Source organism: Calonectris borealis, chromosome 18 (assembly GCF_964195595.1).
Source record: "Calonectris borealis chromosome 18, bCalBor7.hap1.2, whole genome shotgun sequence".
NCBI lineage: Eukaryota > Metazoa > Chordata > Aves > Procellariiformes > Procellariidae > Calonectris > Calonectris borealis.
This window is the reverse complement of record NC_134329.1, coordinates 8,161,310-8,175,822: the sequence shown is the minus strand read 5'-3', so window position 1 is coordinate 8,175,822 and position 14,513 is coordinate 8,161,310. Positions and strand designations below refer to the sequence as shown.

The 14,513-nt window shown below is 42.1% G+C and overlaps 1 protein-coding gene and 1 long non-coding RNA gene across 5 annotated transcripts in view; one reads left to right on the top strand and one right to left on the bottom strand.

Annotated features, from left to right (window-relative positions):
- Positions 1 to 87: 87 nt before the first annotated feature.
- The window catches only part of CLIP1 (CAP-Gly domain containing linker protein 1), a 79,793-nt gene continuing 65,367 nt past the window's right edge, over positions 88 to 14,513 (bottom strand). For all 3 annotated transcript variants that reach the window (XM_075167663.1, XM_075167661.1, XM_075167662.1), the window contains 6 exons: positions 10,067 to 10,119; positions 4,557 to 4,674; positions 4,150 to 4,309; positions 3,334 to 3,383; positions 1,795 to 1,919; positions 88 to 1,078 (listed from right to left, as the gene is read on the bottom strand). In XM_075167663.1, the coding sequence (XP_075023764.1) occupies positions 856 to 1,078; positions 1,795 to 1,919; positions 3,334 to 3,383; positions 4,150 to 4,309; positions 4,557 to 4,674; positions 10,067 to 10,119 (729 nt within the window). In that variant the 3' untranslated portion in view covers positions 88 to 855. The remainder of the gene's footprint in view (positions 1,079 to 1,794; positions 1,920 to 3,333; positions 3,384 to 4,149; positions 4,310 to 4,556; positions 4,675 to 10,066; positions 10,120 to 14,513) is intronic.
- On the top strand, positions 2,483 to 13,122 carry LOC142090189 (uncharacterized). Of its 2 annotated transcripts, none has more exons than XR_012676448.1 (4): positions 2,483 to 2,969; positions 6,993 to 7,077; positions 9,688 to 9,832; positions 13,013 to 13,122. It is a non-coding gene; the product is annotated as an uncharacterized LOC142090189 (long non-coding RNA). The 2 variants fall into 2 exon arrangements; XR_012676449.1 differs by having other exon boundaries at positions 6,993 to 7,101.

The following is a 14,513-nucleotide window of genomic DNA, read 5'->3' as shown; positions in this document are numbered from 1 at the left end:
TTCTTTCTATTTATTTACAGTTTGTCCCCATGCAGAACCCGTGACGTTCCTAACGGAACAGAAGATACGAAAGAAAACACGGTGCGCTTTTTTTTTCCAAAATATAACTTTAATATATATATGCATATATACACACACACACCACACACACGCTATATAGAAGCTGAAAGAATGCAGAAAAAAAAAATAAAGATGTCCCACAAACTGTTTTAGGTGTGCACAGCATACGGGTTTCTAAGAAACGCCTCAGCAGCGCCGATTCTTACCTGCTTCATGATTTCACGTTTCACACTGCCGTCAAACTGCAACCCAGAGCTCCCGTTCACCGAGCGAAATCACAGTCAAATGAGTAAATGAAGATAAAAAGGAAACATTTCTCAACCCAGTCCAGTGTCAAAAAAAGCTTAAAAATCTAAATGTACAAATTCAGCCTTAAAATGGTTTAGTGCAAATATGAAAATTAACAGCATAATTTTAAGGTATTTAAATAAGCTTTAATATAACTATACTGCTTCGTTCCTATACACGTTTTCCCATCAACAGATGCAACAGCATGGGGGCATTTCTTGTTAAGAGTGGGAACAAACCCAGAACCTGGGAAGAAATAGCATAAAGTCATTTGTTAAATCATTTATTTATACTTCACTTAAGTTTATTAAAGGGAGATAGGGTATTTACTAGCAGAGGAGCAAAATATTTATCAATGTACTGATTCTGGAGTGGATGGGCAAGGGGAAGGGGAGCGAGGGGGTCAAGAAATGCTGTCCCTTTTCCTGACATTCAGCACACACAAATGCTGGTGGTATAAATCGTCCGATGAGCGCGCACAGTCTCTCCTCCCGGCCGCGCGTTGCATTAGAAGGTCTCGTCGTCATTGCAGTCGGCCGTCCAGTGCCCGAACATCTCGCAGGTATCGCAATAGGGGCGTTCTTCTCTCCTGCTGCCGTGGTAAGCCGAGTGGGGCGGCTCCTCCAGCATCTGTGCCTGGGTCGGACAGTCTTCAGTGTCGTGAAGATCAAAGCAGCCGCAGATATCGCAGAAGAGACGAGGTTTCTTCTTTGACAGGCTTTCTTCCTCACTGCAAGATCAGCACCAGGGCAAGTCAAGCAGGGTACTTCTCCTTCACAAAGGGGAAAGGCCTGCGTCCCTGCCCTGCACCACAACCTGTCTCATAATTATTGAAACTAAGGAAACACCACAGTGGTCAACAAAAACATAACAAAAAAAAAAGACAAAAGCCCTGCTGAAGATCTGACATCTTGACTACCTTGCAGTACCCCCATATTCCCTCATGCTATAATATTTACTAAACAAACTGCTCTGTTTGTGTAAATATTTGCACAAACAGAGACATTATTTAAAAAAGAAACACATGTAAACTAGTTTCTCTTCTCTCTCAAGAGAAGAGATCTGAAGTCACAATATATCAAATAGGTTTTAGTTCTATTTCTCTGGACTGGATCTCCCCCTCTCAATGCAGCTACCGGCCTCTTGAGAGCAGAGACTCTTCTACCTAATTTGGAAAGGGCCAAACTCAACCAAGACTGACAACAAACACGTTATGATACATCAGTGTTTGTGATCGGTAACTGCAGAGGATCATTTTGCACCACCAGGTACACCGTAGTAATGGACCTAAAAAGAAGGCTGGATTCCATCACCCTAAATGCAAGAGAAAGCTACGTTTGTCCTTCCTGACAGCTGAAGTCAGGCGGGTGCACCGTGCAGCGGACAGAACTGACTGCTGCCAACAGTTGCCAAAACACAAGCCAAGGTTTCCTTTAGGATTGATACCTGTCATAGTTATTTATCTCCTCTTCGTTGCCGTTGAGGGCTGCCTCACACATTCTTTGTATTTTCAAGTTCAGTTCTTCGTTTCTCCTTTGCAGGTCTACTATCACCGAGTTCAGGAAGTCAATCTGGGACAGGCAAGGACAAGGACAGTCAGCAGGCTGAGGACCGCACTCCAGAGAAAGCAAGCAGCAAAGGAATGGCCCTCAAACTGACACCCGCAGATCTGCATTAACTCTTACTGTGGGATCGTTGTATGACAAAGAGCACCCGTGGACACTGGGAGAACAAGGGACAGGAACTTCCCGAAGGACCTCTGAGACCCTCGCTGTGAGTTCTGTCCAGGGAGTTCTGCCCGGCCAACACGTCTGACAGACATCGGTGGGTCTCCACCCACCACCGACAGATCGGGTTCTTTCTCTAATGTTACATTTTGAACATAAACCCAGTCGTGTAATTCTGATCAGAGCAGCGTCTCTGTTCCTCTGAACCCGCAGCTCTAGCGGATGCTCTCAGAGCTGTCCTGGAGGGGCAGGGGGACAGCGCAGCGCACCCGTACGGCATCTCCCAAAGCTGGTTTGAGCCGCAAAGGGCAGCAGGCCAGCACTGCAGCAGCACTGCTGAATGTAACCAAGTAATGCTTGCCAAATTAACACAGGGAATAAAATAAAGGAAGCCAAGAAGTGGAACAAACCTCGTGCTGAGTGGCAGGAAGCGTTGCCATCAGCAGGTGAATTCAAGGAGGCAGAAAAACAGAAAAAGATTGGTGGTTAGTGTATGTTAATTACACTACTTCTGATCTCTGTACAGACTAGGAAGGACATCATTTTTTTAATCAACATGACTGACATCAGTGTTCTAACAAGGACTTTTATAACGAGCAGAAGGTGCTTCTATTCTAACCGTGTTTCCTAGGCATTTGTTGTCACAGGCCGCCTGTCGCACGGCAGCGCCTCACACGTTCATTGTGATTATCGTACTCTTGGATACACGTTTCCTGTTACCAAGCTCATGCTAACTGAGCAACTTCCTTGCCCCATTGCTGCCAACCCTCATTCTGAGTAACGTTCTGCAGTTAAGAAGAAGCAAAGATCAACATTTTCAACTGCAGAAGCTTAGAAGTAGCATGGGAGCTCATGCAGCCCGTTTCTCCAAGATGGCAAGCACCACAGAGTCAGGTGGGCCACACCTTATTCCTTGTTCACACCCAAGAAACCTTTGGAAAGAACGGCAAGGAGCAGTTTGTGAGTGCGCTCTGCTGTGCTGTACCTCACCAACAGGCTGCAGGTCAAAACTTGCCACCCCTGCTTTCCTGCTTACTTCCTCATGTTCCAATAATCTGAACTATTTCTCCAGTATTACTCATCACTTGATTCTTAATATTTACTGTCATTAACATTCCCCTTCAGAAGCAGAAGGGTACAAATCTGCCCATTATAATCCTGATCTACAAAATCTGATAGGAACTGTCTTTTGAAAAATATTTCACTCTGCTTATAGACACACTGCTGTTTTAGCATGCTGATGTTTCAGATCAAATACCTGCTTCTCTTTTGCAATTTCATCTTGAAGTAGATTAGCAGCAATATCACCTTTAAAGAAAAAAAACAACAAAACCAAACAAGGTATAAGTATCTAGTAATCTAAATTATGAAGCATACAATGGCTCAGAGACTGAAATAATGTAATAGTCTCTAGGCTCCAAAATACTCGCTGCTTTCTAATCGCTCAGTAGAAGCTTCGGTAAGGGTGACTTCTTTGGGGGATTTTTTTGACCACTGCGTTACAGAAGCATATTCAATACTGCACGTTACTTATTAAAATACAAAAAATATACGTATTGGTCACAGCTAACGTTCATAGATCCGCAAAGGAACGCTTCTCTGTTGAGAGAGGGGACTGTAGGGGTACGAAGCTTAAGCAGCTCAGTATAAGGTAAGCGTGAGTGTCTAAAATGTGGGATTCCCAGTCCCGTGCTCAGGTAGGTGGTTTTGTTACGATGCCTACACGTTACTTTGCAGCCACAGCAAGGAAAAACAAAATCAGTCTAAGAGAGGCTCTTGCACAGAAGCCCCACCACAAACAGGATAAAGTTTTACGGTTCATGCACGTTTCATTTCAAGTTAAATTGCTCCCCACCCCGGTGTAAATGGGGTTGACTGGCAATGTCGGTAGCTTTCATATTTTGCAGCTGGTCAGATTTCCTTCATTCAAATCTTATGTGTGTTCTACAACAGGAAAGTCGCATGTCTCAGGAGGTTCACTTAGTTAAACCTCCTTTTAACCATGTGGTTAACAGTTGCAAAAATCTACAGGATTAAAGCTGAAGGCACAGAGACAGTAAAGAGGCTCTCTTACCTGAGGAGCTAGTTACAGTTAAAGGCTGTTCATTGTTTTCCTTGAGTTTTTGCTCCAAGTTCTTCACCTTTTCCTCAAGTTTCAATTTGTCAGACTCCAGTGACTTAACCACTGACTGCAAGGTTTTTGCAGAAGCGTTTTCTCCACGGAGCACCGTGATCTGTAAGATTTAAGAAAGCTTAGGCCTTCCAGAATGAAGTAGTAAGGGCTAAATAGCCACCAAAAATACACACCTGAAGTCACCTAACTAGGCACAGATATCTAAAGATTTAATTCTAAGGTTGAACTATGCTAAATTAATAAAGAAAAACAATTAGCCAACTCTTCAGTAGTAAGCATACAAAGCCATATGCTTCTAGCCATAACTTAATCCGAAATTACGAAGCATCCCACTGCTCCTCATTTACCTCATTTCTGAGTTTTTCCAGTTCCTCATCTTTTTGTGTGATCAAGGCACTAGTAACACTGATGGATTTTTGTAAAGATGCTCTCTCTTCATCAATTTCTTTTTTTAATGTTGATTCTCTAAAAGAAAACCAAATACAACCAGAAATCATCTAAAGAATAGATTATTGTAGTCGCCTAAAGAACTTTAATTTAATTTCAAGTATTAGACTTCTGTAAGAAGTGGTTCTTAAAAAGCAAATTTCAATTCTGTACTTGACTAAGGTTTTATATATGTATAAACATTTCAGATGTTACAACTGTGGAAACAAAGCAAAAACTTTACCTAGGTAGTACATGCCAGAATCTGCATATCATCGTATCCATTTGAATTTAAAGAAGCAAGTTAATAGACTTGATACAGGATAAACAAACACGTTGCACAATGTTCCACAAAACCTAACTTCAGAGTTTTGTTACTTCTTGAAAATTATTAACAAGCAACAAAACATACATGCAAAGCTCATTATACAAGTTGTCATGCAAAGCATTGATGATGCTGGAGATATCAGCTGGTCCTCACTAATTTCAGTAACATCATTATTTCCTGAAACACGTACTTTGAGAGTTTCTGGGCCTTTAACAACTTCCATTTCAGCACAAAACCACGTGCAATTTGTTTTACTTCATGGAAGAAGGGTTAAAAAGAAATCCTCCTTAAAAAGAGCAGGCATTGTGTACATATGTCCAGTTTTCCCAACCTTTTCAGCTGATCTAATAAGAGACATGACTTCTGCCCACAAATCCTGTCCTGACAGTGATCTTAAGGCATCATAGCTATGACATCCTCACACTGATGCTAACGAGTCTTCCTGATAGGTCACAGAATACACACAGATGAGTAATTGCCCTCTGATGTGAGAACTATCGCTACAAAAGCTCCTTACAAGCTGAAAGGTTTTTGTTTGTTTAAAAAAAATTTTAAAAAAAGTAGATTGTTACTCCAAAAATCTATGTTTACTTATCTAGAAGAGAAATTTGCTTTTCAGAGCACCGGGCAGTGCCCAGCAGCTAGCTGTCAACTCTCCGAGCGTCTGCAGGCGTAGCCCGTGTTCTGTGCAGTTCCATACACCTCAGTTTAGACGATCACGGTCTCGCTGCCACAGCAGTGACTGCTGCTCTTCCTGCTAGCTGAGCGCTGCAGACAAACTAGCCTACCTGAATGCATACCCACTACACAAAAAGCACGAAGTAGCCGATGCTTCGAAGATGCCAAGTGACATAACGATTTCATTTAACTCAACAAAGCTACGCTCTCTCTTAGGACTGTTCAGGGGATCAAGAGCAGAACGCGTCCTTGTGTGACGATGCTCTGTAGGTAGGGGACAGCTATTAAGTTCAAATGGAGAAGTTTTCATATCCACGGTATCTACAGTTAGTGAGAGCCATGATACCCAGACCATGAAATACAATAAATCTCACCGACTCAAGGTAAATAGGAAACTCAACAATGAGAGCACAATTAATGCAATTCTTTCATTGTTAAGATTATACTCGTGAATGGAAGCAGCAAGTGGAGAATCTGGGGTTTAGAGAAGCTGATGCAGCTACCAAACAAGAGCCAAAAGGTTGATTTTGGTTTTGGTATTTTTACAATGAGAGAATTAATATAAGCAGAAACACAACAAATTGCAGACTGCACGATCTTGCCTTCAAATACAAGTTATACCCTGTTAACAAAAACCAAAAGGGCAACGGCATTTTGGAGATCTCCTCGCCAACCCTCATTCAGCAAAGCACTAAAAGCATAGCAGCAATCTCTGTGTTCTTCAGCAGGATTACGTAACGCTCTAGCCTAACCCATGTTTTTAAATGCTTTGCTGAATTGAATCAAAAGTGCAGGGTGGTGGTGTGGGAAAGAAATGTGCCACCGATGCATGGGACGCTGCTGACAGAGCACAGCTGCCCTCTCCGATCCACCGAGCTGCAAATCCAGCATTTACTTAAGGCAGGGGAAATGGCAAAGTACATCTGGAAGTTGCTGCTCACAAGCTCTCCTGTACCTGAGACTTCACCCGGGCTTCCCTTTGCTGTATACGCAGCTGTAGAAGGGCAGAGGGAAACCCCAGTGACTCAGCTCATGCTCAAGAGCTTGTTATTTAGCCAATGTTTCCACTTTTTGGTCAGACCTTCATCTTAGAGATCAAGACCAAACATGTGCTTTTTGTACAAATACTGTTAACTTGCCATTTATTGGCGCTTGGTTTCAACCACCACAAGCATTTAGGTGGTTGAAAAAGGCAAACAGTTTGTGAGCATATAAATATATATTTACAAATTCAATACAGGAGTCTAGAATACTGTAACACAAGGGGAGAGAAACAAGAGAAGAAAAGAGGAGAGAAAACAAGAGGGGGAAAAAGGTCCCTGTACTGTAGCACTGTTTTTTTCTTTTACAGGGCAGTCTCTCCAGGAACCAAGCTCTACAGCTCCAGCTGGAGGCCCTCTAAAACATTGAAACTGGAAAACCTACACATGTAGCAGGTATATGTCACTACTTACTTATACGTAAGTGTAGATCACAGTTCACTTCCAGCATCAGCTGAGAGTCTACCCCACTGACGCTCTCAGCTTCAGTATCGTTTGTAGTATGATTCATATGAGAGATAGTAAACGTAAGGAGCATATGTTGAATGTGAAGTAACTACATAGTGATAACTTGCAAGAAAAATCTTGTGGAAAGTATTTATTTTATCGGGGGGGGGGGGGGGGGCGGGGGGGGGGCGGGGCGGGAATTGATCTGGTGAACTTAAACTTTTTCCCTTGCCAATTCAAGTCCAAAATATCTGCTTGCCAGCAGGGATTAAAGAAAAATAACAATAAAAATTACTTTCATTTCACACGCCATTTTAAAATTTCACTTTCTTGAGGAGGTTAAACCATGTTTTGAGCAGTGTGTGGAAGTCATGGGAGAGAGAGGTTTTTGTTTTGTTTTAACATAAAAAAAAATCACCCAGATTCTTCCCTTACTACAAAAATAAGAAATTCTAAGAATGAAGCAAATACCTTAAAGTGTTACTGGGCAAGCTTTAAAAATGCAAGATAACAAGAACCACATGTTAGAAACATGGAGTAGAAATGCAAAATATTGTAAGGAAGAACTAAATTTGCACCAAGGGGCTTTTTTGTTTTGGTAAAAAATATAGACTTTTTTTATATATATATATATATATTGCTGAGTATTTTACAAAACAGAAGCAAGACACCAAGGGACAAAGGCAGCCAAAATATGTACAACAACTTCACTTAAAAAAAAAATTATTTATTGTAACGTGGATAGACTTTCTTGAGTCTTACCATTAAAGACACACAGATATAGCAAAGGAAGCAAGGGTAGGAAAGGGAAGAGAGAGGAATGAAATGAGTATCGATAAATAGCGCAAGCTCAAAGACAGTAAGACAGTTAGCAACCCACAATGAACCTAATGAGCTGAAGTAACACAGAACCCCTTTAGATTCATAAATACCAAACTCCTGTTACTCCTAGCCGGACTATTTCCTAGAGGGAGTTGCTAAAATAGAGGAAGAGAATTCCTGTGGGTGGAAGGAAGGCAGGAAAACTACTGCTAGAGATTTGACCTAATTGAAACAAAAAGATGTCTCTCTTTCAGTATCTCAAATTCTTAAGACAAAAGGAAGAAATCATCGCTCATGTCACCACCAACTTCAGTGGAATTTGGGAATTTAGAGACAGTCTTTTTTATTTAATTAGCTCTTCATTCAGCCTAACTTTTTTTGTTGCAAATAATGGCATATGCTGGCGTATTTTAACCCCTGCTTCAGTGAGGTTGACTCTCTCTGCTACTCCTTTTATCCTTTCTATTGGAGTTTATTCAACACTGTTGAGAAATGTCATTAAGCCAAACTTGAGCATCTCAGTGTAACCGACTGAAGATGAAGTAATATTGAAACTCACTTTAATGATTTCACAATTATCTAGGTTATTTCAGGGAGTTCACAGAGTAAAAAACAGGAGAAGGAAAATCAGAGCCACACACCTTGCTTTTTATAACTTGCTACAGAATTTGTCTTTTAAACTGTGTGCTATGAAACAGAACTGCTGGAAAGTACTGAATGAGTCTTGAGTCCCCATTCCCTCCTTCCCTTCCTCAAGTAACTTTCAGGAATTACACTATTTAAAATAACTCTCAACCACTTAAAATACATGTTTTAAAACATGTTAAATAACAGCCTATAAACAGCATCCTAAGCTGTCAGAAGCACTAATATCCTTTTTCCCTCCCTTCATCAAATATGCTGAAGATGATCCTCAGTTGGTGTAAATGTAGTAATTATTGTGGACGTCAAATGGTCTTTACACCAGCTAAAGATTTCCCTCCTTATCTTCTCCTTCACCTCATCTTAAAAAAAAACTTACACTTGCGCTATCCTATGCAGCTAAAGGCTGAGCGATCGAGTTCATAAGGTTGGTTAAAGCTGGAGGTTCAGCTCTGTACAACAACTGATCAAACTCTCACATTCTCTGAGGAAGCTTCAGCTCGTGTAATCCCCTACGCGCCTGCTGTCCTTCACAAGTGTGAGCTATAACAGAGTATGACCCACCTCCCAAATACAAATTATTAGGGAATAAAAAAGGGATCAGTGTATAATACCGAGTAGCTAAGGATGTGCACAAACACCAAAGTGCCACTCACTATCCTTTGTTGCAACCATTATAAATTCAGGAAATTTAACAGGGGTTGGTTTGTTTTTCCTGGAACACGCTTGGTGTCATGGAGAGCTGCATCTTTTTCTAAGGATTTACGTAACTGCTTTTGAAAAGCCCGCATTTTCCTAAAGACATTGTGGCACTTAGCCAATTAGCTTTCCATACACATATTACAGAAAGACAGTAAAACTTGGGACCATTTATTGAACAGCACAGTTTACAAATGGATGCCCCAGTCACCCAGGACAAAGCTCCTGGTATTTAAAAACAGTGCTGAATGAACTGCAATAACTACTGCCACAATGAACTCAATATCCCAAAACTACAACAACAATCCATTCAAGGCTGAATAATTGGCCCCCCCCTTTTTTTTTTAATAATAATAACAATCCTCAGCATCACTGTATTTTCCATTATTCCTTCAGAACTTGATGGGTCAGATCTGTACGCTCGCATATTTATCAGACTAATGGACAATCCAATATTCCAGAGCAGACTAAAACCAGAACTGGTTACTGAAAATGAAGAAAGCTACTACAATGCAAGAGGTGCATAACTAAACAGGAAACGGTAAATAGCCCTTCTTAATGTGTTCTTACATTAATACAATTACATTTCCTTCTCACTTTTAATAAAGAAAATGGGGAAGATATCATCTGTAAGCCAATCGGTGTAACAATCTCAGGACTTTTAACTCTGATACAATAGAAAAGACCTGCTTTCTTAGCACTGTTTTTGTATTATGTTTTCTGAAGTTTTCTGTAGGACTGTACAATTAAATGCACATCAGAAAAAAAAACTTACCTCTTTTTCATCTCTAATAACTGGTTATTAAGTACTGATCTCTCCTCTTCCAGCTAAAACAAAAGTACAAAAAGACTACAGTTAATACACTAAGGCTTGTTTCCTTAGTATAATATATCAGAGCATCATTATCATCATAAAACAAACATGGGAGAGGCTATAGAGCCTAAAAATCCTCAAAGTAATCAATTTTCTACTAGGACAGCACACACACACAAACACAAATTGTTCAGTGACCAAGAATATCAGCTCGTGAGGGGCTATTACTGCTTTATACAGTACTTCCACGTCCTGGGCACACAAGAGAGGTGTGAGGCTAGTATTGCTCGTATTATACGGTATTGCCGGGCCCCATGCACACCAAACAGAACCATAAGCCTTTCTGCACCTGGCCATTAAATTTAGCCCCGTATCGGTGAATTACTGGACTTGCTGTTTTGACCTGGATAATTGTACTACTGATCCGTATTTGTTACTGCACTGTTATTTAGAGATGAATTATTGATCCCTAAAGCTGTTGGTCTGGTGTCTGTTACTGTATCCTGAACCTGTACCTCGGCGGGGCCACCTTAAGCCCTTACAGCCAGCAAGGCCTTCAACTGAAAATATTGTTGCTGCAGGTTCTCGGGGTCCAAACTGACAGGCACACATAGGTTTAGGAAAGGCAAAACAAAACAACCAACCATAATTTGTACAACAACAAAACTATAAAGCCCCACCACAGAAACACCGGCGTAACTGAACTGCTGATAAGGTGAAGAAATTAAGTAGTTTTCAGGCCAATTAATTATTTTTCACCATCTCCTCCTTTCTTCTTACTCAATGGCCAAAGTCAGCAATTACTGCCCTACAGAACTGCTTAGAGTAGCAACTACCAGTGCCTTGACTTGAACACAATCTCTGTTTAGATTTCACAAGCTTTCAGGGTTCATCCGCAAGGTTAGCAATACATACATTTACAATGGAAACCTCAGAGCCACGGGAACAACAGCAAATAGTTTCTTATTGACTGAATACTTTCAGCACTTTGCAGACATTCATGTTTGGCAGACAGGCATAGAAAGCATTAAGCAGGTTCCAATGAAAAGGAAGGTTGCCTGCCAGCCTCCAAGACAAGGCTAAGTGCAGCTCACCTAGATAAATTGCCTCCTCCGTATTTTCTGACAACTTACCTTCTCCTTTCATGTACTGCAGTGCTGTTGAGCCTTCCAGGTTTAAGATTAATGGGTATCATTTTGCTGGGGCTTAATAAGACAACTCTAGTGATATGAAAAATAGATTCTAGAAGGGTGCAGAGAGACTTACATTAAGCAGTCTTAAAATCAAAATGTGTCTCTCAAGGCAAGTGACCACAGTAAGACTGTGAGCAGCCGTAGTACTACGGGGGTACGGCCAAATTTTTCCTGCAGGCAAGTCAAACCCAGCAATTTCACTAGCAGCACAAAGTACACCCCCTGTTTCTGAGAATTTTTGTCTGCTTCCTACACAGAGGCAGCCTATATGAACACCTTACAGCTGTACAGACTAATAACAAAAAAAGAGAAGGAAAAAAGAATATGAAAATTCTGAGAAATGTTTCGTTTGTAAATCCCAGTGAGCTGCACCCCTCCAGACCCCCCTCTGACATCTATTTTATACGGCCCCTCTCCTCCCTCAGGCTCACGTTGCAATCTCTTGTGCATCACACTTTTCCAGCTGGTTTTTGGACTACTTTTCCTGTACCAGCGCTAGCATTTCTCTATGGTCACACTGTGCAGCATTAAACTGGCCACGTTCCATAAACAAATCGCTTCGTTTCACCCTAGGCCAGCTTAACTTTCTGGTGTTTCTGCACTTGCAATTGGAAAAACCTCCTACTGACATTATTCACCCTTTGCTCCCCAGAGGCCATGTCCACAGAGCTCCATGATGCTCCCCCCCCACCCCAAACACACCCCACCTTTTTATGGGTTTGTTTTAGGAAAAGATTGTGGTGCCTGTCTAACTCGGAAAATCCTTCAACATTTGTGGAACGCTCCAAGAATGTGAGCATGAACCCTGCATCTCTCCTCCCTTTTAGTTCCCTGGTTGGCTGTGGAGAGATGAGTGATTTTTGTACAGACCAAGATAGAAGTGGATTTAAAAGAGAGAAAAGTAAAGGACAAGGTGTTAGGGGAGTTGTGCAGCTTCTAAACCCCTGTGGCAGCTGCATCGAGCCATGGATCAAGCCTTGAGCAGCTTCGTGGTAGAAGGGGAGAAAGGACACCCCTTCTCTCATCAACATTTCCTCAGCAATGCGCTCACTCTCTCATTAGCCTCAGAGCAGACTTCTCGCACACCTTTAATAAAAGATAGACTACCTGAGCTAGTAGGTATTTCTACGCTTTTTCCAATGAAGTTAAAATGCCTGGGCAGGTCTGAGGTTCCCAAAATGCCACAATAATAATTTGAAGCCAGAAGAGCTCCCCGAGCTCAGTATCTATCTGAATGTGAATCTTTAACTAATTACAAACAGCTAATTATTTATGGATCAATACAGAAAAGCACCCCTCAGCATCTTTAGTATAAGACACTTTAACCTTTAGATGTCAGGATAAATCATTCATGAAAGAGTATTCATTAATTCTGCAAAGTGTGTCACATGCAGCCACAGATTCACTAACCCAATTGACTAACACACTTGCTAGAATTTATATAGTTACCATAGCTACTGCTCAAAATACTTAAAACATATGCTTGCTACCTTTCTTACTGCATTTTAATAGGCACATGCACAGACACTCACACAGACTGCTACATTCTGTGCTTTCCTCCCTACTGTCCAATTTTTAGCATCCACTGCAGAAAATGCAGCTCCATGAGCAATCCTGCTCTGTGTTAAACCTCTTCATTGCCTTTAGAGAACACTTGTTCTCTAAAATCTAATCAAGCAATTCTTCATAGTAACATTTTTTTCACTCCCCACAGACAGCCTGAACCAAGGAAGCCCCAAACATGCTGCCACTTGGTGCCTAAACACGGTGTACGTTCACCCGAGGGACAGGAACGTAGAAGCGGTGGTGGGGATCAGTGAGACTGCGCTGATCCGTGCGAGAATCCTCAAGGCCAGCTGGTTTTGTTGCCATTTCATTAAGAGAACTCAGCAGAGTCAGAGGTAAAACGAGGGGACTGGAAGTTCACGTTCTGCAGGAAACACGAAAAAAGTCCTGTTCCTCAGGATAACAGCAGGTTTCTCTCACAATGAAAAGGATGGTTAGACTTTACATGCTCCAGATGAGACAGGGAATGCTTTTTAGGAGAACGTCTGCCTCCACCCCCAAGTAACCAGGAAATACGACAGTTCTGGGCAGGTAGACGGCACGTTTCACCAACGAGCCCTGAACAATACTGAACTGAGAAGAGCTGCACTCCTGTGACACTCGGAAGGTAACCTGCATTTTAAATGACACCATTTTGCCTTTGTTCCTTTTGCCACAACAGAGCTCCCTGGAATGCCAAAGCCCTCTTCCAGTCTTTTAGGAGGCCGTGCAGTTCACTAGACCTAAAGACACCATAGCCCAAATATTACATTTATTCCAAAATATTACAAAATGCAACAGGCAGCATTCCCACGTTTCCAAGCTTCATATTGCATCTCCCTCGCAGAAGAGGACATAATGCAACACAAATGGCTGAAGACGACAAGCAGACTGTTTCTCCAAGCTCTAGCAGATCTTCCAGATCTTTGATCTTGGAGCCATCTACTCATGGGCAGAAAAGGCTATGGTGCAAGTGAACAGAAAATATTCCGGTTTGCAAGATAATTGACTAATCCCTGCGCTTCACAGATTACAGCTGTCCATCCTGGCAACGAGAGAAGGATCCCTGCTGACGGATCGCAGCAGGCAGGATGCAGACAGCAGGACTCCTTCGCAAGGTCATCTGGAAGCAACGGAGGCCACTGACTGAGACTGCGGTGACCACTGGCAGCCTACGCCTTGCGGGCTGAAGGTTCCCTTCCCTCGGGGACCGTCTGTATATCAACTCTGGCTACATGCGAGAGGCAGAAAGATTTTGACCAATGTTGCCGAATACTTTTCAAGCTACAACTCTTCCTGAAAATAACAGGTTGCCTCAAAGATTCTGAAATAATTTAAGAAAACACGTGGGAGTGGGGAGCAGAGCTCCCACTGGCTGTTTAGGATGACAGCGTTCTCTTACCACACCACTACTCAGATGCAGCATGAGTCAGTGGTTGAGCCCACACGTCTGGGACTCTTGTTAATCATCTCCAAAGGCTCTTTAGGATGAAGGAGCTCGTGCATTGCTCCTGTCAGCAGCCAAAAGGATTTAGAAACTGGCCAGATCCGTAGTCCCCCATCCTCAGTATTTACAAATATTAGACTTTGTTGCAGGATGGAAGAGATCTGCTCCACTGTCGGTGGGAACAGGAACACCCCTCTTCTGCACAAGCGCTATCTCAGAAAGG